Source organism: Paramormyrops kingsleyae, chromosome 21, assembly GCF_048594095.1.
Source record: "Paramormyrops kingsleyae isolate MSU_618 chromosome 21, PKINGS_0.4, whole genome shotgun sequence".
Taxonomy (NCBI): Eukaryota; Metazoa; Chordata; class Actinopteri; order Osteoglossiformes; family Mormyridae; genus Paramormyrops; species Paramormyrops kingsleyae.
Window position 1 is genome coordinate 6,375,475 of NC_132817.1, and position 24,860 is coordinate 6,400,334.

Consider the following 24,860-nt stretch of genomic DNA (forward strand, 5'->3'; position numbering starts at 1 on the left):
AAAAGCCACTAGAATGTTATATTTGGATTGGGAGTTTTCCAGAAGACAAATTAGCTGTGCATTTGCTGTGTGGACTATAAAGTCAAGGCATCAAAGTGTTCGTGTATGTGTGTGCGTGAATCTTAATGCAGAAATCATCACCTGTAATGTCGGCCGATCACCTGAGCACATGGCAGTCTTGCTGGGTAGTGGGTCCAGATGAAACTGTCACGGGTCACAGAACTCAGCACATTGACCGAATGTCCTACAGACCAGCCCCAGAGGGAACACCGGTGATGGAAGAGACCCTCAAACAGCTGAAGAGCTCTGGGTTAAATAGCTGGGCTGGGGGAGGTGGGCCGACCTTGGCTTTGTCCACAGGGTAACAGGAAACATAGTCTGACTAGTCTCTGAACATGTGTATGGTACTTTATTTGTCCATTAAACCAGAATAAATGAAAGAACCAAATACAAACAAAACGTCTGCTTGAAGTTAAAGACGTCCATACACTGAATCATTTAGTAACATTTATTTACAGTTAGTGAATGCTTTCTTCCATTCCATACAAGTAAAGCAGGCTTTGTAAATTTAATAGCTGCCTTAAATAATTTTTCAGCAGTGGTCAGACTGATTTTTTTTTGCATGCTGTCTATTTCCATTTCTCTGCAGCCAAGGAGTGAACACTGCCACATTTTTTTTTTTTTTTTTGCTGTATTGTTGACGTCTACAGCTACTGGCCGCCACATATCCCATGGTTATGGCCGGCATAGAGGAAGGGACACAGTGGCTACGTCAGTGTGAGGTCCTGCACAGAATCATATTCCCATTGAAATCTTGTGACAGAGCCTTTCCCCCACCTCTCTGAATTGGACAGTTATGAGGAGAAGAGTTTATTTACAAGCGGGCTCGTTGCGTGTGAGGGGAGGCTGAAAACCTGGCTGCGTGTGGCTGTCGCGGGTATCAAATGCCCATGCCTGCCTGCGCTGCTGTGTGCCAATTAGCTGTGGGTGTGACGGTGCTGCCGCTAACAGCCAAAAACTCGCAGACGGGTTCATCAGTGGGCGCCGGCCGCGTTATTGAAATAGCCGCCACTCCGATTTAACAGACCTGGCAGGCAGGCGGGTATGAGCGACTGGCACGCACCAGTCAGCAGATGGAGTGTGTTCACCAGGCCGCTTTCGTCTCCCTTTGTCCTCGTTCTCCTCAAGAAGAAACTAAAATACGTAACTTTGTTCCTAATGTATGTTTTAAAAAAAGCCAGTGTAATATCACTCTGCTTACACAAACCAACAGACACACGTCATTTTCAAGTTACGCCATTTGATTGTTCAAGGATAAAAAGTGAATTTTTCTGCTTCAGGTCTGGTCCAGAACTGAGAGCACTCTGTCCGAGGAGTAATTAGTAGTAGTAATTTGGTCTGATATTGACTTGTGGGTTTGGTCTTCCCCTTTGTTTTTGGGACCTCTGCATGAGCTCATGCACTGTTCTTAGAACTGAATGGCTTTTCATGCTGTTACTGCTAATCTGACGCACCGCAGTCTGACATCTGTCAATAGCAGCCTTTCTCCTGGTAGGGTTTCATGGAGATCAAAAGAGAGACACCACTTGCTAACTGAGCATTCCTTGTTATCACCAGTCAGATGCCCATGTTCCATTCCCCACCTTGTCTCCACCCACCTGAATGATGCCATGATCCCATCCATATTCCTCCATGGTTCCAGTTAGAGACAATGAAGACGTACTAACTCTATGGCTTGAAAAACAGCTTCTGAGGAACAGACCCCAGTTTGTTGGGCACAAGTAAATATAAGATTTAAGATTCTTATTACAATAAATAAAGCAGTGTGATGCATACAGATGGGGCAGTTGGGATGTTCTGATATGGGCAGAGGGGTCATTTGATTCTTTCCAATGGGTATCCATGCCACGCTACCGGGCTGGCAGTCATGTACACCCAGATCCCGGCACTGCAGAGACTCCGCTCACCTTCGGATCCCCTCATTTCGTCTGTTGATGCAGACAAAATGAGTGAGTGCCACTGATTTGCTTTAACTGGAGGGCCCACCACAAGTGATTAAAGCAGTGGAGTAAAAAGCCCCTCCCAGGTTCCCTCCCTCTCACAGGTCATCCGCAATCGGATGATTACAGGCCCTATCCTGGGGAGATGCACGCACGGCCACACTCATCAGGCGAGTTTCGGCGTGACTGAAGGATCAACAGGCGATACACCTACCTTTTCACTTTCAAGAACGATTATGGATACTAATTCTATTATGAAATGTCACCTTCTTTTCTTTCTAAACCTCTGCGTCTGACACAAATGTAACTCGCTGGCACCCAAGAGCGCCCCCCCACCCCCCACCATATGCCTGCTTATTATCCTTTAAAAACAACAAAGGAATCCATTAACAATGGATCTAGCTTCATTAATGAGTTCATTATTGAATGTTGACAAGCTCTTCTCTCTTAAATCTAATTGGGGCCACTATCTGTGGTTTTAATGCAGATTCAGTCAATGTACCTTTGCTTCGTCGACGTTCTGAGTCTTTAACCTTATTCGAGACAAGGTTTTCCGAGATATTCAATAGCGTTTATCTGTATATCCTTGATCAGCTGCCTTAATCATGCAGTGAACTTGAAGAGATATCCTACATTTTCATCAAGCACCTTCAGACCATGCAATCCATTTTTTAAAGCAGCCACTGAACATCTTCATAAGGGACCACAGACCAGACATAGTAACTAAATGTCATTTTGGTACAGCTTCACCGGAGAATCCCCACAGCGACAGAGGGTTAAACAGTAGGGATGTGGGTGTATGCTGATCTCACACCCACAAAAACCTTTTTAACAGTTGTGCTCAGGGAGGTTAGTATACAGTGGGTCTAATTCCAAGGTCATGCGCTTATTGCCAAATGAAAGGCTACGGTTGGATTCACACCATTTCAATAAGGCAAGAGACACGAGACAACCGAGATGGGCAATTAAACATTATCTTGTGGCAATAATTCGGAAGTGTCTCTCAGACGTTTTTACAGCTCCTTTGAGTGTGGGGTGGTAAACCGGCGCCACCTGAGTACGCACCTACCCTACCCAGCACTGAAGGATTTGCTGTTGCCCTCCATGTTGTTGTTTTTCTTTGTACGTTTAAGTGGTTTTCAGTAGATGACATAAAACCTTGGATTGCAGCCCAATTAGCTCTTCCCAAGTTTCTTCTTCTCTCTCGTGAGAGTCTGATGGCCATTCAGTGCCTCCTGCTGCTTTCACTGGAGCTTTGCCTGAGTTTACAACAAAGGGTTGGCAAGTTGTGAACTGGTTGCCTTTCCAATGTAAAGATTTACTTCTGCTCATTTATTTAAAAAATGGGATAATACACACACGCGTGCACATGAACTTTCATTGCCACAAGGTTCGCTGTGATTCATTTTCCTCTATAGACCGTAATATTCGCCAAGCCCGATGGACGCACCCCTCTGATCAGTGCCTCAGGCAAAACAGACAATCTTCCATGCCACCCCATCCAGTATCATCCCCACCAGACAGCCCGCGGCCCCTGGTCCCCTGACATCCGCGATGGAAACTTGTCCAGATGGGGTTCCATTGCTGCAGCTAATTATCTGTGTTTACATGATGTTCAACTACAGTTTAAACCATCCAAATATAATACAGATCAAGATGGAAGAGTTAAATGATGGGTCGCTATGAACATTTTCTGTGTTTTAGGATGATTTGCGTAGGGGCAGTTGATGCCTGTGGTTGATTCTCGCCTCCCCCAATTTATTCCTGCTGCTAGGGGGCGCTCTTAATGATACAACATAGTGCACTTCACAGCTTATACTGACTTGGGCTCCACAGGCCGGTGCAAGAGCTACCCAAAGTCCATTTGCCTGCAGCAGCATGTGTTGTTGCTAACATTGCACTCATATTAATTTCCAGTGTGGCTACACCATGCCTAATAAAAGCCTCATGACTTTCACTTGCCTTCCGCGGTGAGAAACCGTATTAATAATTCTGCCTTATGTTAAAAAGTAAGAAGGGAGGGAAAATAACAAAAAAGTCAGTATGGGTTGTGAAACCTGAATGAGGAACCATCTCTGCCTCCGCTCTTCCTGTCATCCTAAAGTGAACATTAAATTTTAAAATGTAATATAGGCCGAGGGTTATTGAGGGTCGTGTAGAGGATATGGCTCCCGGTCAGGTGTGGTTGAGGTGCAGGCGGCAGGGGTGAGGGGGCTCTCTTGGCTTCTCCTGTCATGGGCTGACACAGTGTTTGGGTCTTCAGACTCACGGGGGTTCATGGAGAGAGAGAGAGAGAGAGAGAGAGAGTGTGTGTGTGTGTGTGACAGAGTATGCCCTCTCCAGAGCAGACAGATTCTGCAGTAGAGCTCAAGATCATAAAAGTGTGCCTCCAGCGAAAAATGGCCTGCTGGGCCATTCCTGGTGGTATCCTCCGGGAGCCCGGCCCTGAGAAACGCTGGAGTATGTCTCAGCGAGTGGAGAAGGACCAAAACATACCTGTGATCTGGCTGCTCAGATATTTAATTGAACGTGAAACATTTCTGGAGGTAATACAAAATATGAACGGTCGTGATGGTCGATTACTTACGGGAAGTGTGCCGGCAACTATGAACACCCCTTCAGAAATTCCTTGCATCTTGTTTTAATCAGGGTATGTTATTGAGGGATCCCATGTTAGACATATTTCCCTTTTGAGATGAATAAAAACAATTAAACTCAATGGTCCTTAATGACGGGCCAGAAACCAATTAGCGGCATAACAGTCAGGTTGCTGTACACTCTAGCCCGTAGGCTACAGGATTCCGTTGTGTCTGAGCAGACCCATAGAGAAGCAGAACAAAATGGTGTTCAGTCATCACAAAACGCCATATGAGACCAGGACCCAGATGTTCCTTAGAGCCATGGACTCCCTCTGAGTCGTCAGGGCCATTATCTGAGAATAACTGGCTGTTTGTGCAGAAACTGCCCATCCTGGATTCAGTTATGTGTCACACATTCAGAGGCTCCCGGCAGCACAGAAGCTGTCAGTTCATGCGGAGGTTGTCACTGGAATTAAGCCCCGCCGTCTTTAGGGAAGCAGTCGTCTCCACAGAACCCGTCGCTATCGCAGCTTAGTGCATCTGTGCCCGTCTGTGCCTCATTTGTGCGAGACCCCTTAGTCCATCTCACCCTATTTCAGACACTGTGGATACATCAAAGCTAAGCAAGACCCCGACGAAGAGATGCAGTTCCAGCATGGGCGTGGTAAGAGTTTTCCGAAAACCTCCAGTATTTAAAGCTGTGCCTGTTGAACTGATTCCAAATAACCATTTAAGACAAGGCACTTGTGCATGTATTTTTATAAGGAACCAGCTCCATTAAACGAATATTATGTTGAGTGGATGGCTGCTTCCAAAGACACAAGAACCATGCTGAATATAAACTATCCCAGACATTTGTAATTCCAATGACAAATAGTAAGTAAAGATCCATGAGTCTTGGCTCTGCACTGGCTTGTGATGAACGATTATATTGACGTCATGTGTTGTTTGATGGATACTTACCACTAAAAATCGTAGTTTTCCATGTACCCAAGAGAGCAGGGCTTAATGATGTTGAAAATGTGGCCTGATCCTCTTTGAGTAAGTGGACGGCTTTATAATGAACAACAGTATCCGACCAAAACTCCCCATCTCTGTTCATCTGCTCCTCCCATCCTGATCGCTGCCGCTTGCTCTGCCAGTCAAGCTGCCAGGGAGCAGGACCTACATCCACCCACACACCTACGAGGACCCCAATCAAGCTGTCCGAGATTTTGCCAAGGAGATTGACGCATCCAGTATCCGCATCGAGCGAGTTATAGGGGCAGGTGAGTGAAGTTTGTCTATTTATATCGACAATATTTCTACCTCAGCCAGGCAAAGCAGGGAATGGCACAACACTGTGAGCACAGACATCCATGAACTTTTAAGTTGCACCGGAGTAGTCTGTAGGCCTGATTTGTTCCCTACAAAACTGGTTTATTCGTTCTTCGCGGTTTAGGTCTTGTGCCGATAATGCTGCATAATTGTCCATAAATGTGCTGCAGCAGGAATTCCTCACTTCCTCCACGTGGCTAGTTAAAGTCACCCTCCGATTCTGACCTCTGTTAATGACCACCCCCTAAAAGAGATCTTTACAGAGCTCTTTAACTCCTGTGAGTGTGTGTCTGTATGTGTGTGCATTCATGAGTGTGTGTGTGTCTGCTGAAGGAGAAGAAGCTCCCTTTGAGTCCCTTTCTTCCTCTTCTAAGAAGCTGCTTTTCTCTGTTGAGAAGTACTGATCTGAAACTCTCATATCCCATGAGCTCTTAGCAGGCCGCAGAAACAGAAAAAAAGCTGAGCACCTTGCCAACTTCATGGTCCACAAAATACATACATATATGTAAACATGTGTTGTGATACTCATGGTGCCACACATGCTAAGGATAGGCTTGGTGTCGACATGCAGGGGAGTTCGGCGAGGTGTGCAGCGGCCGGCTGAAGCTGCCGGGAAAACGGGAGATCTGCGTGGCCATCAAGAGCCTGAAGGCGGGCTACACTGACAAGCAGAGGCGGGACTTCCTGAGCGAGGCCAGCATCATGGGCCAGTTCGACCACCCCAACATCATCCACCTGGAGGGAGTGGTCACCAAATGTGAGTGAAAGTCCAATATGGTCAAACCAATTGCAGTTATGGGTATTGCAGGGAGCTATGTTTTCCAGATTTTTCTTTCCATCCACCTTCCCATCTCTGTTGCCAGCTTTAGAGTATGAACATGAATATGAATTATTCTGTAACGGCTGCGCGCGGTGTTCAGAAAGGGAGAGCACTTTCACCCTTCATTCTGTCTGACAGCATGGCGTGAGTTTTTACATAGACACAAGGGCAAGGTTTGCCCACAACTGAGGTTCTATCTGCTTTTGATTTCTGGGGAATCTGCTGTGCTTGCATTAAGATTCCTCTCACAACGTCAGGCAGGTTATGTGGATGGGCGTCTCTAATTCTCCCACTGTGTGCAGGAGTGTGTGTGTGTTCTGCCTGTGTGTGTGTGTGTGTTCCCCTTTGATGGACTGACATTCCACCCACCGTGTCCCCTGCCATATGCTCTGTGACATCCGCAAGGCTGTCCATAGTCCCCCAACGAATAAAAAGTATGAAAGCAAATGGGCATTTTCCCAGCAGAAATTTGTTTGTCACCCTCAATCATGATTGGCATGAGTCACTAATCTAGTACAACAAAGTAACTATTCGTGGTTACATCGTAATTAATATTAATCATTTAAACACTTAACATAATGTGTTTCCCAGCATCATGAATATGCAATAATGCACATAAAAAAATTGGATTCTTTTCTTCAACGTGTCTAATATAAAATACTAATTCTAAACGTCTTTGTTCATTTTAAAGGATTTGTAGAACTTCTCGCAGTCAGTTAGGGTTGTACTTCAAAAGCAGATGTTGCATAATTGGGGCTCTTCCAGTAAAGGCAGCCCATTAATGTTATGCAAATTCAAGGAGCCGTCGTTAGCGGGACGTTAAATCAAAAAGAATGATCGAGTCGAGCAGTGGGTCAGGGTTAGCAGGCAGGCATGCTGTGTGGAAAGCGTGTGTCGTGTGTAGTGTGTCGTGTGTAGTGTGTGTGCTTCCTGCACTCACCCATGACTAGACAGCATGGATAAGGGGCTCCACAGTGATGTCATCAAGGGCTGGGGTGGGGTCACTGGCACTCAGCGTAGGGGATGATGGCAGCAGATCCAGACCAATTTCACAGATCACAGCTCGGATTGGTGGTGGCCTGGAGGGGGGGGGGGGGCATGATGATGGAGGGCTGTACTGAGGACCCAGCTGTTCGGCTGTTGCCTCGTCTTGAAGTGCAATCAGAACAGGACAAGCAAGAGAGCATTTGGGGGGGGGGTGTGTGTTAAAAAAGTGTGTTCACCATAGTGCACGTGCGTATTTGTGGCAGGTCATCTGTCTCAGGCTCTCAGATGAGGTTATTTTATGGGGGAAATATTTGAAGGTGATGTAAAGGCCTGATTATTCGCATTGTGATGCAAATTGCAGGCTGACGGAGGATGCTGAAAATGGCCTTTTGTTCCTTATCACGCTACATATTTAAAAAAAAAAATGGAATAGCTATCATTATCTCTGCAATCTTCCCTTTATTTTGCTAACAATCAGCTAATCAGGTAACATTCAACTGGGTAATACTTATCAACAGTCATCATCTGGGAGGACCCCAAATGGCGCTCTCTCCTCCTTTTTAATGTGTGTATTTTCATAAATAATCCTGGTTGAGAATAATAAAGGCGAGCCTCTCGTTCCCTGCCACTGCCCTTCAGACGGGTGTAGGAGCACAGTTCCTGTTTCTGCGGCCTCCGTCCCTGTAACTAACATGCATGTTGGGTTCCCACTGCGGACACCACCTTCAGGGTCTGATTGTTTCATAAATGACGGAGGTGGGGCCACAGTTCAATCACACTCCCCCTTTGTTCCCGTGTTCATTCTTCAGGTGTGGTGGGAAGACTTGCAACCTCCCCAGGGCAAAAAAAACAAAAACAAAAAACAATTAATTAATAACCTATTAATAAGCTTGACTTGCCTGTTGAATATATCACTCTGGGGAGCGTGCAGATGCAAGGTGTGACTGAGCTCCTCTGAGCTCAACGCTAGCAAAGTCTTTGTAGAGGCCACACCCCCGCTGAGGTAGGAAATCCATACCCCTGCTTGCATTTTCCCCAATCCTGTAGAGCTGTCTTGGTGAGGCAGAGGTTTGAGCCCTCGCTGTCTCTGGAATGAGGAATTTGAATACCTTGAGGTGTAGCTATAGGACTTTCTTCTGGTGGGATCTGGACAGAACATGACGTGTTGGTGAAGGACCATTGTGGCTTTCCTGACCGGCCCCTGCCCTTTCACCTTTGGATATATTTTCCAATGCACCCCCGGATGACACCCACAGGTTTATGTCCCAGGACTGTATTCCTGCACTCCTGCAGAAAATACCCAATTTAGATCGCATTAGTGAAGTATCCAGTTGCAACTAAAAGGTCAAACAGAAGGTGAATGCAGTGCATGTAAGTAGGTAATTGTAGGCTGGGGGGGGGGGGGGGGCATGGTGACCAGGGTTTCACATACTGATTAGTTTTGCCTGTTCCTCATTCAGTGCATTATGCAAAAAAGAGTGCGTTCTCTTTCGTTTTGCCCCCAGTAACCTCAACCAAAGACCAGACGCCAGGCCCAAAGCCCATATCCGCCTCTGGTTTCTTTCTTTCATCCCCCACTCCTGTGCCTTGGCTTGGTTGTTTTTCTTCAAATGGCTCCTCTGTTTTTTTTGTGGTCGCCGTGTCGATCCCATTTCTGCCCACTCCCCATCACTCCTGAAACAGGAAACCCCATTCCAAAAAGAATCTCCCCTTCCGTTCCCAATCCTGGTGTCACAACCGGAGTGCTTCTCGCGGTAATGTGATCCCAGACGATGGCAGGCCGTGTCTGTGCCTCTGAACGTTCCACGTTCACTTGGAAGGAAAAGCATTGTGTCCTCAAATCACCCCCCACCCCCGCGGAAACGACTGTCCGCATGCACGGAAACAAAAGCGGTGATTTTTTTCATGCCGTTTCTGGATGGCACTGGAACAACAGGAGGGCCAGCAGTTATGGGCATACATCACTCTGAGTGTGAGCAGATGTGAGCAGTGGGACGGCGCAGTCTGTCTATCTCGTAGACCCCGTTTGACATGGCAGTGCGGCTGAGAGTCTCATCGGATGGGTGGGGGGGGGGTGGTGTCGAGGCATCTGTGCACAAATCGGTTTGACATGTGGGGGCGATAGCCCTGTGGTTAAGAAGGACTTTTAACCTCATGGCCACCAGTTAGGTCTGAGGGAGGCTCTACACTTGAGATTACATTTTAAGGTACTAATCTTAAAGTTCTACAGGAAAAAAATATTCAACAGTATAAATGGGCAAAAGTGGAGCAATGGGCACATGGCTGAGAGAGATTAACAGGATCCACAACCACTGCAAATATAAACTATTTGTCCAACAATAACAAACCAAAAGCTGACTGTCACGCTGGTCAGGCCTACCCAAAGTGCTCTGTCCTTGTTTTGCCCTCTGGAGTTTCTTCACCTTTCACGGACTGTTGTCTTAAGCGGTCAGGGCATCCAGCCGGGACTGGCGTGTTTGGGCTTAGGACTGTGACGCTATCGGAGGCCCGGTCATTGGAGAGATTGTGCTGGTTCTGATCAGCAGGGCAGTGAACTGAAAACGCATGGGTAACTTGCAGTGACTTCTACACCCAGCCCAAGCGATTTTTCACATGTCCTTTTATTAGATCAAGAATTTAGCCTTTCTTATTATTTTTATTCTCCTGAGGAAGTCCGTTACCCAGAATACCGGATATAGCACTAAATATGTCATAGCCAGTGAGCGAAATACCTGTCAATATTTGGGGGGGGGGGGGTCCCCATCTCCCTATTGTTGCGCAATACCGATCTTGAGACCCCCTTAAAATGTTGCTTTTGAGGCTTTCAGGGGGTCTCATGGGTTAATCAGGGGTGTCGGATCCACCCCGGACTCCCCTGTATTTTGCACACTAGTCATAGCAATAGTATTATATCTGTTTTCTTGGACTATTTTCCCAGATTTTTAGGGCCAGATTTAAGTCTGGTAAATGTGCCTCTTTATAAACCTATCAGTCCTTCAGGGTACAGCAGTCATTTAACCCATGCGATCCTTGCAGACAGACACACACATACACACACAGATATACAGATATACTTCTACCTTGACCATGCTGAGTCCAGTCGGTCACCAGCATCTGTCCAGCAAGACCACGACGTTTCCCGCAGGATCAATTCCCGTGGCCCTCCCATCCATCTATGTGACGGAGCGCTCATTCGGAGGGCTGACAACGGACGTCAGATGGTCAGCCATCGCAGTCTCCCCACCCATCCCCCCACCATGAGTTTCCTCAGTTGTCCTGCTGTGTCCGGAGTGACAGCGACATTAGTCTGCAGGATAAAAGTAAAAGGAATTGGATTCCTCTTTGGGGGGGGGGGCAGTGTGGAGGTTTGGGGAGGGAATTTATCACTGAGAGATAGTGATTTAATTTGGGTGATGTGTAACAGGCCTCACCCGGGCAGTTTGGTGTCCAGGCTTCCCGCGGTGTGCTTCTTCTGCGCGGTTATTGACCCTGGCTGCCCCCCCCCCATCCCCATCCCTCAGTCCCCCTCAGGCTTCCCAGCATTAGTGCCTTCAGACTGGAGAAATGAGGCCAATTCATCACGGCTGGCATCGCCTTCATTTACAAGTCCCGGCCCCAGACAGCTACTCACTGTAGGGCAGCTGTTGCAATCTTCCTGTCGCCCTTCTCACACCTGCTGCCTCTGGCCGGGCGGAACATGGAAATGCAGCAGAGATGGATGGGTGAACATGGACGACAGACACGGTCCCGGCCGTGCATCCACTACCACGCCGACCCTTGTGGGCTTCCACCCTTCCAAGCATGCTTTGCCAGGAGCATCCAGTGTCTTGGCGGGCTGGAAAACACACAATCCCACACGCCACTTGCAATGATCGTCTTTGTTTATATCTTCATGCATGTGACAGCTGTTCCTGAGAGTAGAAAACATTCCCAGTATCCTTTTCAATGCAGAATAATTTATGCAGAAATTAAGAACTTGATTTCCATGTAAGGGTATAATTAGCTGTTTGGGCACAAAACCTTCAGACTTTACTGCAACTTGGCACCAGAAGGTTATAGGTTCAATGCCCAGACATAGAGCTGCCAGCTTCTTCCTGCTTGGCATAGGTGTGACGGGCTGGGAATCTGGGTCTTAGTCCAGGGACAAACTGTTTATCTGCATAAGGGTTTGGGGGCTCAGGTCCTAAGTAATGGCCCTGACACACGTAGGAAGTGTAATTCAGACAGGCACAGCCAATCGGGAGATTAATGCCACGCACAGCCAACACCCCAGGACACGAGCAGCCACCGGTGATCAGAACGTCTCTGCAAAGATTTACCACAGCCGGCTCCACGTCTCCGCCTCCCCCCTCCCCCAGAACACTCAACCCCTAACCCAGCCCCCTAAGGATCGCAGGAGCTCATTAACATTCATGGGATTTCTGGACAAAGATATCCTTGGTGAATTCCCTGCTCTAATTATGTCCTGACATTTATTGAAGGCTTTGATTAAGGACTGTCATAATGAATAACAGGGATGGCTGTAGCTGGGCACGTTTCATTCTCCTGACACTGTCTGTAACACGTGGCCATCCTTAAGTCCGCTCAGATGTTCCATGGTGATAATCCACAGTCTACAAAGGGGCCTTGCAAAGAAACATTTTTTTCTTGATTTTTTTTTTCTCGTGGCCCATAGTTAATGTCCAGACCGCACATCCCAGTGTTTTGTCTTCTATCCCAGGTAAACCGGTGATGATCATAACGGAGTACATGGAGAACGGATCCCTGGACACCTTCCTGAAGGTGAGCTGGCCCCCTTTCGCTGGTGTGGCAAAGAATCAGTCGCCAACGTGATGATATGGTGATGATTATCTTTGCATGTGAAAGTTTGTAACTGAGGCAGCTGGTGTGAGTGTGTGTTTGTGTGTGTGTGTGTGTGTGTGTGGTGGGGGGGTGGAATTATGATTAAATGGCTCCACATTCGATTCCCGTGAGGAATTCGGCTGTTCCACTGTTGTGCAAACAACTTCAGCAGAATCACTCTAGTTAAGCAATGTTATTGGGGGAGTTCCGGTCCTGATGCATCCAGTACAAGACCACACTGAGGCTGATCGCACACGTGCAGAAGACATGCCTGTGAATTTATGGAGCGTTTGATCGCAAAGAAAGGAGCGAGGGTCCTAATTTCATTAGACCAAGCAAACATGCTCTGTTTGAAAGCACGGCTCGCCTAATTGCAAACGTACTGGAATGAAAATTAAAACAGACAAAAAAAAAGAAAGAAAGAAAAAAAAGACGTCCTGTCTAAAACCTTCGATTTCCCCCCGGAGGACATAATGAAACATCATAAATAATCCACAAAGCCTACATAAAAGCTAATTTAATTACTGTATCAGTTTTATGGGTAATAGATCATAGCCTGCTCCTCAGAATACATGTGTTTAATTAGGACATAGATCAATTAAGCATCACTCACTGGCAAAGCCAAACATTTCTGTCTTGACAGCTCTTACAGTAAGTAACAGCATTTGGAGAGGCAGATAAAGGGAGTCTTGGTATTGATTGGAGGTGTTCATTAATCAGGGCTTTTCGGTTTTTAGAGAATATGCCATAATTAGCTTACCTTCCATATTCAGGGAGGAGGGCACATTGGAAACTGATGCTGCTTCACACAGAAACGCAGCCTTTTAACTAGATTACATTACCGGTACCGATTTCAGACTGGAGACAGTGGACTTGCTGCTCTTGGTAACGGTGACATCATTTCGGTAAATACAGACAGCTTGGTCTGTGCTGGTGACCACAGCCGTGCGATCAGATGCGTTTCTCCCGTTTCACTGAAAGCCAGCTACTGGGGGAGATGAGCGGGATCAGCGAGAGAGGCATAGCGGATCCCGGAGCGGATCCCGGAGCGGATCCCAAAGAGAAATCACAGCTGGAGACCTTATTCTGCTCTGTCCCCATTTACACAGCAAGAAGTGTTTTTTTACACCTGAATACAAACACAAATCCTGCCGGGGGCTAGCAGGCATTTCCGCCTCTGCACCCCGTCAAATTGGACGCCATTTCACATGTGCATGGACTTGACCAGACTTCCTGTTTCTCTGCTCCCACCCCACCCTACTCCGCAGAAACACGACGGGCAGTTCACGGTGATCCAACTGGTGGGCATGTTGCGTGGCATCGCCTCGGGCATGAAGTACCTGTCAGACATGAGCTACGTGCACCGCGACCTGGCAGCAAGGAACATCCTGGTCAACAGCAACCTGGTGTGCAAGGTGTCCGACTTCGGCCTGTCCCGCGTCCTGGAGGACGACCCGGAGGCCGCCTACACCACCAGGGTAAGACCATCCTTGACTTGTCTGAGCAGTGAGTGGCTGTTGTCCTCTATCTTTAAAAATATGTGACCATCTTGAAGGCAAAAAAAGAAAATCAACACCAAGGAGCGTCATGGGTCTGTAGCACAACCAAACCAGGTTTGTTTTCAACCAACCGACTAGTTTTTCAGCACATACATGTGAAAGCGCGTGTTAGAGCAGGGGTCTCCAACTCCGGTCCTGGAGAGCTACTAACCAGTCGGTTCTCTATCCTACCTGGCTTCTGATGAGTGACACCTATACTGATGTAAATACCAGGAGCAGGTGTGGCTCATCAGAAGCCAGGTAGGATAGAGAACCTACTGGTTAGTAGCTCTCCAGGACCGGGGTTGGAGACCCCTGTGTTAGAGAGACGTGGCTCTTTAGTTTTGGGTTTGTATGAAGGCACGTCCTGAGTCTGGGGGAGTTGCAGGGTCCATGCACTAATGGTCAAAGGAGAGTCATTTTTTAAAAAGACGATTCCTTTCCTCACACAGGGACATGGGCTGACAAAAACAGGCCGCAAAGCCTTTTTTTTTTCTTCAGAACAAGGGGGGGGGGGGGGGGGGGTGGATAAAGAAATAAAAACTCGCAAGAGAGAGAAAAGAAAATAGTATGTGCGAGGCACTCACTTCCTGCTGTGTTTTGTTTGTCCATGTTTGTTTTTTTCAGGGGGGGAAGATCCCCATCAGGTGGACGGCCCCCGAGGCCATCGCTTACCGGAAGTTCACATCCGCCAGCGACGTGTGGAGCTACGGCATCGTCATGTGGGAGGTCATATCGTACGGCGAGCGGCCCTACTGGGAGATGTCCAATCAGGATGTGAGTGTCCCTCTGACCTGGAGGACTGAGAGGCTACAGTAAATCAAAATCCACTGCGGATATTTGAATTAATCAGGCCTGGGAGAGAGATCCCTCATCCTCCACCCCAATGCGCACAGACACACACACACACACACACAATCATCTGGCACACACAAATGTTGATTACATTTACAGGTGTCCAGTGTTTTCATCTGCACTATGATTTAGACATCAGCGGCCCATCCTCGGGGCTGCGATTCATCTCAGTTTTCCCCACGGCCGCCCGGGTCACCCCTCACATGGCATATCTGTATTGCTGAGAGGCAGAGAGAGAGAAAGAGAGGTTCAGCAAGTCCAAACTCTGATGAAACCTTTGGAAAAAAAACAAAAATGAAAACAAGATGGGAGGCCTTGCTCAGCTTAAGGTAAAATAATTAGGTATTTATTGGGCAAATATCTGTCTATTTCAGCATTCAGGCTGTACTCAGAATCCAGATCTATTCTCTGAGCTCCGATCTGATTTCCCACTCATACCACAGTGTCTTAGTCTTTCCCAGTGACGTGTGCCAACAAAGCATTGGAGAACCATTAAAGGCCTGCTGGAAAATTGTCCAAACTGGGAATAGTGCCCTCACCACACGGCCTCATGGATGGGTCTTGGAGAGCGGGGGCTGCAAGGATCACCCGAATGGTGGCTCTTCGTTGGGCCTTTACAAGGGTTACTAGGCTGGTAAAACAGGAGGCACTGTTATATTATTACACGTTTCATGTGTTTTTTTATTATTGTTTGAAAAAGCCATTGTCGTTAAGTCGCGGAATCCTCCGCCAAACCCTCGTAACTGATTTTTATCCCTGTTTTTTATGGCGTGGAGGATTTTTTTTGCAACCACTTTCAGGTTGCCTGTCACGTACATCCCTCAGCAGGGGGCCTCATTCCGGAAAGGACGATGGAAATACATCTCCCTCCCAAGGCAGGGGAAGGGGCTGAAGGCTTAGTGCGTATGTCCATGTGAAATTGACATATGTGGTCCTAAGTGTGCCTCTGTCACGGTGCTCCAGGTGATCAAGGCCATCGACGAGGGCTACCGGCTGCCCGCCCCCATGGACTGCCCCCTGGTCCTGCACCAGCTCATGCTGGACTGCTGGGAGAAGGGCCGCAGCGATCGACCCAATTTCGGGCAGATTGTCAATGCCCTGGACAAGCTGATTCGTAGTCCTGGCAACCTGAGGCCGCTGGCCAACAGCTCTGTTTGGTAAGCCCCCCCGGATCCTCCGTGTCCAAACCCACCCTCATTTGCTGAGTCGTTATTACAGTCAACAATGAAGGCAGCAAGCAGCCTTTACATTACATCTTTGCACTTCTATATTAGCTTGTGTTAAATAACAAGCTCGAGTGCTAGGAAGAACATTATCTGGATTTGTTGACCATCGTGCCAGTCAAGAACCAACTGCTACACCTGTTGAAATAACTCTACATGGCCTACTCAGAGGCAGGCATAGCACTCTGTCCTTCCCAAAAGTAAAAGAAACAAATTTGGGCACGTATTGCCCTCCATGCCCAGTTCATGACTCAACGTGAAACTCAATGAGACCCTTTGCTTTATGCGGATCAAGAAATAGAAAGGATGTGGATTTGTTTTGAGTCACAAGGCTCTAAATTATTTCTCACACCTGTCAGATGCACCCTGAGCTCAAAGAGGGCTTTTCTGCAATTCCTCTCTGTGCTGCCTGTCACTTAGTGTGCTCCCCGTCCTCCAGCGGCTGTTAGCTTGACAGCCGGAATTAAAGCCGTGGTTTTCTCGCCGCTCTCGCTTCTTGTTTTCAGCTAATGTTGAATCGGGCACCGGCTTCGTCCCCCATCTCTCCTTGCAAATACGCGACCACCTCTACCCCAATCGCTCAACAAATGAAGCAAACTGCCTGAGAAAAACAAGATGTCTTAGCACACAGGGAGGGGATTCCTGAAGTTGTGGTTTGCAAACGTGACGACGCCATTTGCCCGTCCCACAGGGAGGATCCTGCCTCCCCAGAGCCCCCTGCCAGCACAGTTGAGGACTGGCTTGACTCTATCAAGATGGGCCAGTACAAGGAGCACTTCGCAAGCGCAGGATACGTCACACTGGACTCTCTGCTTTTCATCAACATCAGGTCCGTCACGCCGCTGGTCCCCTACACTCAACGTTAGCTGGCCAGGGGGCAGAAGCCATCTACAGGCACTTCAACATGCTGAGATCTCATTATGGAAACTGGCTTGACCATATATTTACACAGTAAAATAACAGCTGAATACTGAAGAAAGATGAAGTTTATAGCATAAATGTGTCTAACCGCATAGTGTCATGCAGAAGGATAACCAAAGAAGCAGGCGTAAGTCAAGCTCTCCTTAAAGGCTCAACAGCAGTTCCCCATCTGGGACACCCCTCAACCAGCTGGACACCGAGAACCATGATCCCACCAATCTCCTTTCGCAGGGCAGCCTCTGTGAAGTACTTAGCCGGCCTCCAGACAGGTGTTAAAACAGCAGCCCCATAAAAGCAGGCTGATTTGTGTAGTGACACGTGTGTGCCGGCTGTTTAGAGGTGTTTGATGGTGGCCCAGGTAGACCATTAACACCATGAGGTGAGATGTCTGGGTCACTGAGAGCAAGGAGGGGGGTCGGCAGCACCTCGGGGATTAAGCTCATCGCCCGCCTGCTGTTAACCGCCAAATCAGAATATTCGTTTTTTGCATTTTAGTTAACAGAAAGGCACATCGTTTCCAGAATCCCCCTAAACAGATTACAGAATCACTAACGCTAAAAGGTGACATACACATGAAGGTAAATTTACATTTTATATTTTAATTTATTTAATATACATTCATTAGTATTATCAGGATATTTTTGGCCTGTACGTTTTTTGCTATAAGGTCTCTTAAATGGTATGGGAAGGTAAATCCGACTTCCATAAGGGTTTGTGGAACGGATTACTGATGCAAGTCAAGAAATGCCTATTAAGATGAAACCAGAAGACAAAAAGGGAGCTAACTGGTTGTTAAATATTCAGTACATCTTTTTCTTGAAGGACAATGGTGTCATTCCAGCGGTGTCCCCATAGCTGGACAGGTTTATGACATTTTGTTTTTTATTGTACCCCTACCTCCCCATGGCCCTGTTGTTCTCACAGCGAGCTGGGGAAGATGGGCGTGACGCTGGCCGGACACCAGAAGAAGATCCTCAGCAGCATACAGAGTCTGCAGACACAAGGGACTCATGTCCAAGTGTAACACAGCTCCCCGGCCCACCCCAACCAGACAGAATGAGACGGTAGAGGAGAAGAGAGACCGGGAGAAGGTGAGAACTGCAAGAAGGGTCCCTCGTTACTTTCAACCGACAGGCTTCACCACTCATCCTGCGCTGGATGTTACCTCGCTGAAAGCACTCCACCCTCCGTTTGAGCACGTAGCACCAACCGCAACAGCCGGGACACCCAGAGAACCAGAGACTGATCTACATTAGGTCACCACCAAGCATCCCAGAAAAAAAACAAAACAAACAAAAACATAAAAAACAGCCAATTTGGCATATGGAGTTTAGCATACGGTCATTTGGAAGTTTTATTTGACTGTCTGCTTCACGTCTTGTTTCCTTTTCGTTCTTTCGGGGGTCAGGTGATCTGTGTTTGCTCAAGTGCATTGACACGTGCTCTGTGCAGCACACTGGGCCGAGACCCAGAACCATTCCATTTCAGAATGACCTCGTCCCACGTCACGTGACCCGTGATGCCCAGTGGTGGAGACCAGACCCATCTATGTGTGGGTTTATGGCCTCTCACAAGTCTCCATGTATATATATATATATATGAGGACCAGCACTATGAAATCACTTTCGTGAATGTTCTGCTATGTCCTCCTTGGTCCTCATTCAATGAGGCCACAATGTTAATGGAGTGGTTAGCAGTTACTGGCAGTCTACAAACCAACACCCCACCTAGAAAACATGAGTATGGCTGTCTGTGCTAAGTTACCCAGAAACCCAATTACTTACCTCAGAAAGATACATTCAGGCTGGAATACTCAAATACAGCTGTTTGATCTTTATGTTTTATTTCCCTGGTTTTCCTTTTCCCCCAGTATTTTGGTCCTTCAATAGTTAAATACAGATGTTTTCAGGCAAAAAGGGGCCCAGGTTGAAGCCCCCCCCCCACACACCCCTGACACAGAGGTTGAGGCAACACAGAAGGTATTTTCAACTCTAAAACTGCCACAGTGAATGCAAGCATGGAGTTGGACTCTGAATCCAAATCAAGCACTGGATTATGGTAAAATGGGTCCCGCAGAGAAATGCATGCGAGTACAAACAGCCATACCCATCTTGTCTAGGCTCTAGAACCTTAGAGATATACCACCAATTGATGTGTGTTTTTCAAAAGAAAAGTTGTTACAGCAACAAACCTCCAGGAAACAAATAACTAGATTGTTGTATCATAGTGTAAAAATGTACAGTGTTGATTTAAGAGTGTAGAATGTTTGTAATGATGTACTTTTATTTAGAAGAAGGAGAACCCCTAGGGGATGTGTTTGAATTCATTGGTCAGCAGGCAACAGTGTTGGGGCACTGATTTGTGGAATGTAGCATGGATACTTAGTTCCGTTGTTGACTGATAGGTCACGGTGACTGCAGTGTCACGCAAGTGGTAAAAAAACAAACTACTTGACATTTAAATGCCTTATTTACTGTCCCATCCGTTCCTTTAAATCCATGCGTCCTGTGTTACGGACCATCGTGTGCATTTATAGCCTTTATGGACTTAAAAAAGGCTAACAGCGAATCATGTTGTGGGATTCAGAGAAAAGGTAGATAAGTCTATGGGTCGAAGGTCAGGGCTAATCAGGGTCCTTTCTAATCACATATTAAATTTAACCTAGAGGAACAGGCAGCTGTTGTATCTCCAAGAGACAGACAGAAGCCCGTCTAGCCTGCCGGACATTCCCAGTGCGTCTTCCATTGGATATGTGATGTCAGCCGGCTCTGTCCAGATTCATAAGCCGTGGAACTTCTTTTCTCTCTTGTATTACACATATGCTGTGTCTTGCAACATTTTCTGGGGAGGGATGGCGAAAATCGTGTTCAGCTATTTTTTTTACTCCCAGCATCTCCAGTGAATACCCCCCCCCCCCCCCAAAACCCGCAAACTGTCATACGATAATCAATTAATGAAACATTTTAGATCATGGTGATAACTGCTATAATTACGAACGCTTGTATTAGCATCCAGGTTTTTTTGAGAATACATGCTCACATGAAGCAATGTCATCTTCGCATTGCCCCCCATGTTTACTTATCCGGATTATTCCGGCGAATAAGCCCATCACAATCTATAAACAAGACACGTTTGATCCTCCTTCTGCTAATAAGTTGTGAACTCCCCTAAATTGGAGAGTCATTGAAGCGTACGTCTCCATTCGCTCCCATGATCCTTTGTGAGGCGGGAGGCGATTTATTTAAAATGCAGAGTGTGTTAAACGTGAGCCGCGGCAACGCCCTCCCCGAGCTCCTTGTACCGTGGTAAACAGCGTCCATCTGATGCCGTGTGTGCCCGTAGAGGAGCGTGTTGATTAATGGTGACAATGTACCAAGATGCATACAGTCGTTTCGTCCCAAGATGTTCCGGTCGTTCTTGAGTCTCTGTAAGTGGCACAGATAGATACTCTTAATGTAACTTAATGTAAAAGCAATAGTATGATTTATATGTGATGCACATGGATTTTAAGTGAGGCTCTCTCAGATATCTTCCAGCTTCAAGGCTGCTAATATACATCTTAGGCAACATCTAATTTAACAGAGAGAATGTGTGTTTTATACAATGTTCTATGGCCGGTAGGGATGACTTGTATTTTTTTATTTTTTATTTTTTTGGGGGGTGGGGGGGTGGGTTCAGAGATTAAGCTAAAAAACTGTCAGTTCTTCATGTCCAGAGGACAACTGAATTCCGGGTTCTGCGTATGACGTCAAATTTACCCAAGGCTGTGGCACTGGAAGACAGGAGACACGTCTGCATGTTAATTAGCATGGACGGTGGACCTGGGGGAATCTCCAAAAACTGAGGATCCAAAAAAAAAAAAAAACGACCGAAGCGTCACTCAAGGATTGTTCCATCACACATGCAACATATACAATGGCAGAAGGGATGGTGCGAGGGGAGGGGGGGGTCTTATCGGGAGAGGCAGCAGACGGTGATTGGCAGCTCGGAGAGTTATCCGTGGTTCACCGGTTCACACTGGCAGCAAGGCCCCGGCATAAGAAGGTGTAAAACTATTGTGTGTGTGTGAGCCTTCATGCTCTTCCGCGACTGTCAGGCTTATCTGCGGGAGGAGGGACAGGATCAGGAAGTGAACTGGATTCCACTCTGTATGATGCCCTTGCTGATGATGAGCATGACACCTGCAGGGGGACAATGAGGGGCCCGGCTGGAGCTCAGGGGCCACAGCCTGGCACTGCGGCAGGCCTGGCGTCACTGTGAGAAATGAGGGCGGCCCCTACCTCACAGTCAGGCCCCGTCTCTGCTGTAAAGGTTTTCTGCTCCTTAGTCAGACTGTTTTCCTGTTCCTTCATGCCCCTGTGCTCATTTTCCCTACTCATGCAGGTTTCTATGAGCTTGTTAAAGATGTACACATTTTGGACTTCCTGTTGCTGTAATAAATATGCTAATATTTTTAATTTCTCACCCGAAGGCTTTGTGTCTCACTGTTATTTCGCCCCTGCCTGGGAAGCGTAGGAGGAAATATTGCTACAGCACACATGAAACCGCCCCCCCCCCCCCCCCCCCGACCCCGAACAGAACCTCAATCTGTCTCCGGTGCTCGCCGAAACCTGAATCACCCCCCTACCCTGGTTTGGGATTCGGGGTGTGGTGTCTCTGTAGTAGCTGGGTTGGGGGGGGGGGGGCAGAGGGGGGTAGGGGAGTCCTTGCTTTTGAATTGAGCTTTTGTTTTTGAAAAGTCTAACTGGATTTCACGCACCGCATTTCTGCTAGCAGGTACAACAGGAGGTCAGAGATGGAGCGAAAACCATCCCTAATGAATCCGACGGCGGCGAAATAATTAAAAGAAAATGTGGCTAATTGTATTTTTATTTCCCCCCAAGAAAGCTTGTAATTCTGAGCGGTGGAATAACTCATGATTCTGCAGCCAGTTACAGGCAGGCTGCAAAATATAGCCTTAACTGTGCATTACACATCAGGGCTAAGAGGAGATTAAAGAAATTATAATGAATATTTATTACAGCGGTACAAGTATCCCTCTTAACCTGCCTGACTGGCTGCTGGGAATGCGATTGACCTGTCACACAAGCTGAAGCAGTATATGAGATATATATTACACACGGCGCTCTGAGCTCACCTCCCACAGCCCAGGAGCGCTGCACGGCGTGATACAAGCTTGTGGTTATGCACTGACAGTATATTAGCTTTTTAAAATGATATCAACAAAAACAACAGAAATACGCACCGGAGATAAACAGGAGCATAGGCGGCATTAGGTTTCCAAGAGGCTGAGGTGTAATATCACTTTGTGGTTAAAGAATGAGGGGGGAAGAAAAGAGGATGGGTAATTACAGACGGGAGATGAATACGGCCTGCTGTTCAGAGCGGAGCTCTGATCTCAGCAAGTATGAAGATAATATCAGAGCAGCTCTGGTAGGCGCCATTGTTCCTCCAAAGAGACGACGGGGGGGGGGGGGTGGGGGAGACCTCCCAGTGATGGATCTGGCAATATCCCCAGGATGAAGGCCAGGAAGCCTCAGTTTATGCTGCTTCAACAAGCTGCCAAGTGGTGCTGAAGCAGCCGTTTGAGCTGCATTTAACCAAATGCCGCTAGCTAGACTGCCCCCCCCCCCCTGCAAAGTTCATCATGGATCTATGATGCAATGCATCCCCCCAGTCCACAAAAGCACACACATAGACACATTTAAATCAGCAAAACACTGAAGGTTGATCTCAGCTGAACCTTTCCCGAAGTTCTACTGGCATTATGAAAAAGTCCCCATTGTCTTCGCTGAATAAATAGCTCCTCCTGATTGGGTGTCATGTGACATCTAGGCCAAGGACACTGCTTCTGGCTGAGAGCCCCAGTGTCTCCTTACCCAGGTTCACCTGCTACAATGTCAGAGGTGATGGGCTTTTACACAAGGTCATTGGTTTTCGAACACGTGGAAATCCAATCTTTGCTGGCAAATTTTAAAACAAAGCACTGACAGAAAAGGATATTCTTACTGTCAATCTGTGGCCAGCTAATGAGTGCTACCATATACAGACTGGCAAGTTCCCATACTTGCCAGCCCAGACATTTTAAGAGCTCTGCTGGGGGAGAGGGGAGGCTTTTTTTAACCAGAACACCACCATCGGGGAACAGGAGACAGCCCCGAAGGACCAGCAGTGGTCCAGACACCACAACTCTGCTACCAGGACAACGCTAACTAACACCCTCAATTCAAAGCAGTGATGCAATTCGCCGGCAGAGCTGCTTTTGATTTCGACCACTCATGTGCCTCCGTACATCCTTAACAGGAAGTGTATAAAAGTATCCGCACTCTCCGGACCTGTGTATACGTTTATAGAGGAAGGAAGTGTGAGGACTGACTTTCCGCTGCTGAGAAGGAGGGAGTGGTCTGCAGGAGCATCACCAAAGGAGAACGTCATCATTTCTTGATCCACTCAGCCTTCCACAGCGCTCCATAAGTAGGAACAAGTTGCTTCTTCAATGGCCAGAGTCACATTTAAAGAGATTACCCGGTTCGATCTCCTAATCCACATGGCCGAAGTTTGGGGACCCTTTCTTTCAGCATCTACCTGCTTGGTCTAATCCTACACCAACCCACCATTTGGTTAGGATTAGAAAATCTGCGACCTGTGTGGATCTCACATTCCAGGAGCCAGACAATCATTCCATGGGCTTCTGGGTTCAAATCATGGCTATTACACCAGTGAACAGCACCCAGATTAAAATCTGACATGATAATGAACCATGTAACATGTGTAAAATGGTACAAATCGCGGAGGAGGATTTCTGCATAGCAAACACATGTGGAGTTCGATCGAGATTCGATCCAAAGCCCTGACCTTTCACAGAAGGTGGAGAACATCTCCTCCAGACTCAGCTCAGCATGATCGGTGCCACACATTAACGCTCTCCGGCTGCATAACGTCCATGTCCTTCATGTTATGTCCTGCTTGGTGACACACATGCACACACACAGATGCACATTTGATGTGTTTCCAATTCCAAGCCCCCCACGCCCCTATTTGACCCGGGTCAATTTCAATTCTGGAACGCTCAAATCACCGATATTCCAGTGCTGTCAAGCTGGGTTTAACCAATCAATTGCAATCCATCTTATGCTGCTCCTCCACCTCGCTGCACAGCAGGATTAAATCGCTACCAAAGCTCACCATCCCTGATGGCATGGGGGGGGAGGGTTCAGTAAAGAGGATTGGGGTAGTAATTACTAGGCTACTATAAAAAAGATTCCCCACCACTTTATTGTGTTTTGCTTCAAACCCTTCGTTCTCCCATGAGTGGGGGGGGCGGCAATAGGTAGAACCCTGCCTTCAAATATACCTGCCTCAAGATGCAGTAGAACCTCCACCTGCAGGCCTGCATTATTCCTGAGCAACTGGCTTTGAACTGGATGGCGCTGACCATTTTATTAAGGTGAGAAGACAGTGACTCCATCTCCACACTGCGCAAAAAAAAAAAAAATGCAAAGTGGCATTTTGCCTAAAAGCAACAGCCCCACAATCATTCTGTAAGGGGGAGTCAGATATTCAGAAAGTGCATCCAAACAGCCTGCGTACCGCCCACCCCCACCCCCCAAAATAAAAGGGTAAGGCCACTCTGTGTTTTGTTCCGATGCTCATCAGGGAATCAATTACGTCTAATGAAACTGATAATTGCTTCACCCTTAATGTGAAAAATAAAACCTCGGACCATTTGCGGAAGGCGTCGCGCTGCATCTTTATCAGCAGAAGTGTTCCCTGCACTT

The 24,860-nt window shown here is 47.4% G+C and overlaps 1 protein-coding gene and 1 long non-coding RNA gene across 4 annotated transcripts in view; one reads left to right on the forward strand and one right to left on the reverse strand.

Annotated features, from left to right (window-relative positions):
- Window positions 1-21,552, forward strand: part of epha4b (eph receptor A4b) — a 62,464-nt gene extending 40,912 nt beyond the window's left edge. The window contains exons 9-17 of one of the 2 annotated variants that reach the window (XM_023818438.2): window positions 5,179-5,243; window positions 5,722-5,847; window positions 6,468-6,653; window positions 12,424-12,485; window positions 13,814-14,023; window positions 14,711-14,860; window positions 15,902-16,095; window positions 16,853-16,990; window positions 18,007-21,552. In XM_023818438.2, coding sequence (XP_023674206.1) covers window positions 5,179-5,243; window positions 5,722-5,847; window positions 6,468-6,653; window positions 12,424-12,485; window positions 13,814-14,023; window positions 14,711-14,860; window positions 15,902-16,095; window positions 16,853-16,990; window positions 18,007-18,106 — 1,231 coding nt within the window. In that variant the 3' untranslated portion in view covers window positions 18,107-21,552. The remainder of the gene's footprint in view (window positions 1-5,178; window positions 5,244-5,721; window positions 5,848-6,467; window positions 6,654-12,423; window positions 12,486-13,813; window positions 14,024-14,710; window positions 14,861-15,901; window positions 16,096-16,852; window positions 16,991-18,006) is intronic. The other variant, XM_023818439.2, reaches the window with a different exon arrangement.
- Window positions 1-24,860, reverse strand: part of LOC111847352 (uncharacterized) — a 34,830-nt gene that overhangs the window by 5,037 nt on the left and 4,933 nt on the right. For both annotated transcript variants that reach the window (XR_011984575.1, XR_011984574.1), the window contains 11 exons: window positions 24,437-24,557; window positions 23,938-24,044; window positions 20,384-20,507; window positions 17,980-19,923; window positions 15,478-15,569; window positions 15,030-15,158; window positions 14,759-14,885; window positions 13,886-14,093; window positions 11,335-11,538; window positions 10,784-11,010; window positions 142-7,795 (listed from right to left, as the gene is read on the reverse strand). This is a non-coding gene — a long non-coding RNA (uncharacterized lncRNA). The remainder of the gene's footprint in view (window positions 1-141; window positions 7,796-10,783; window positions 11,011-11,334; window positions 11,539-13,885; window positions 14,094-14,758; window positions 14,886-15,029; window positions 15,159-15,477; window positions 15,570-17,979; window positions 19,924-20,383; window positions 20,508-23,937; window positions 24,045-24,436; window positions 24,558-24,860) is intronic.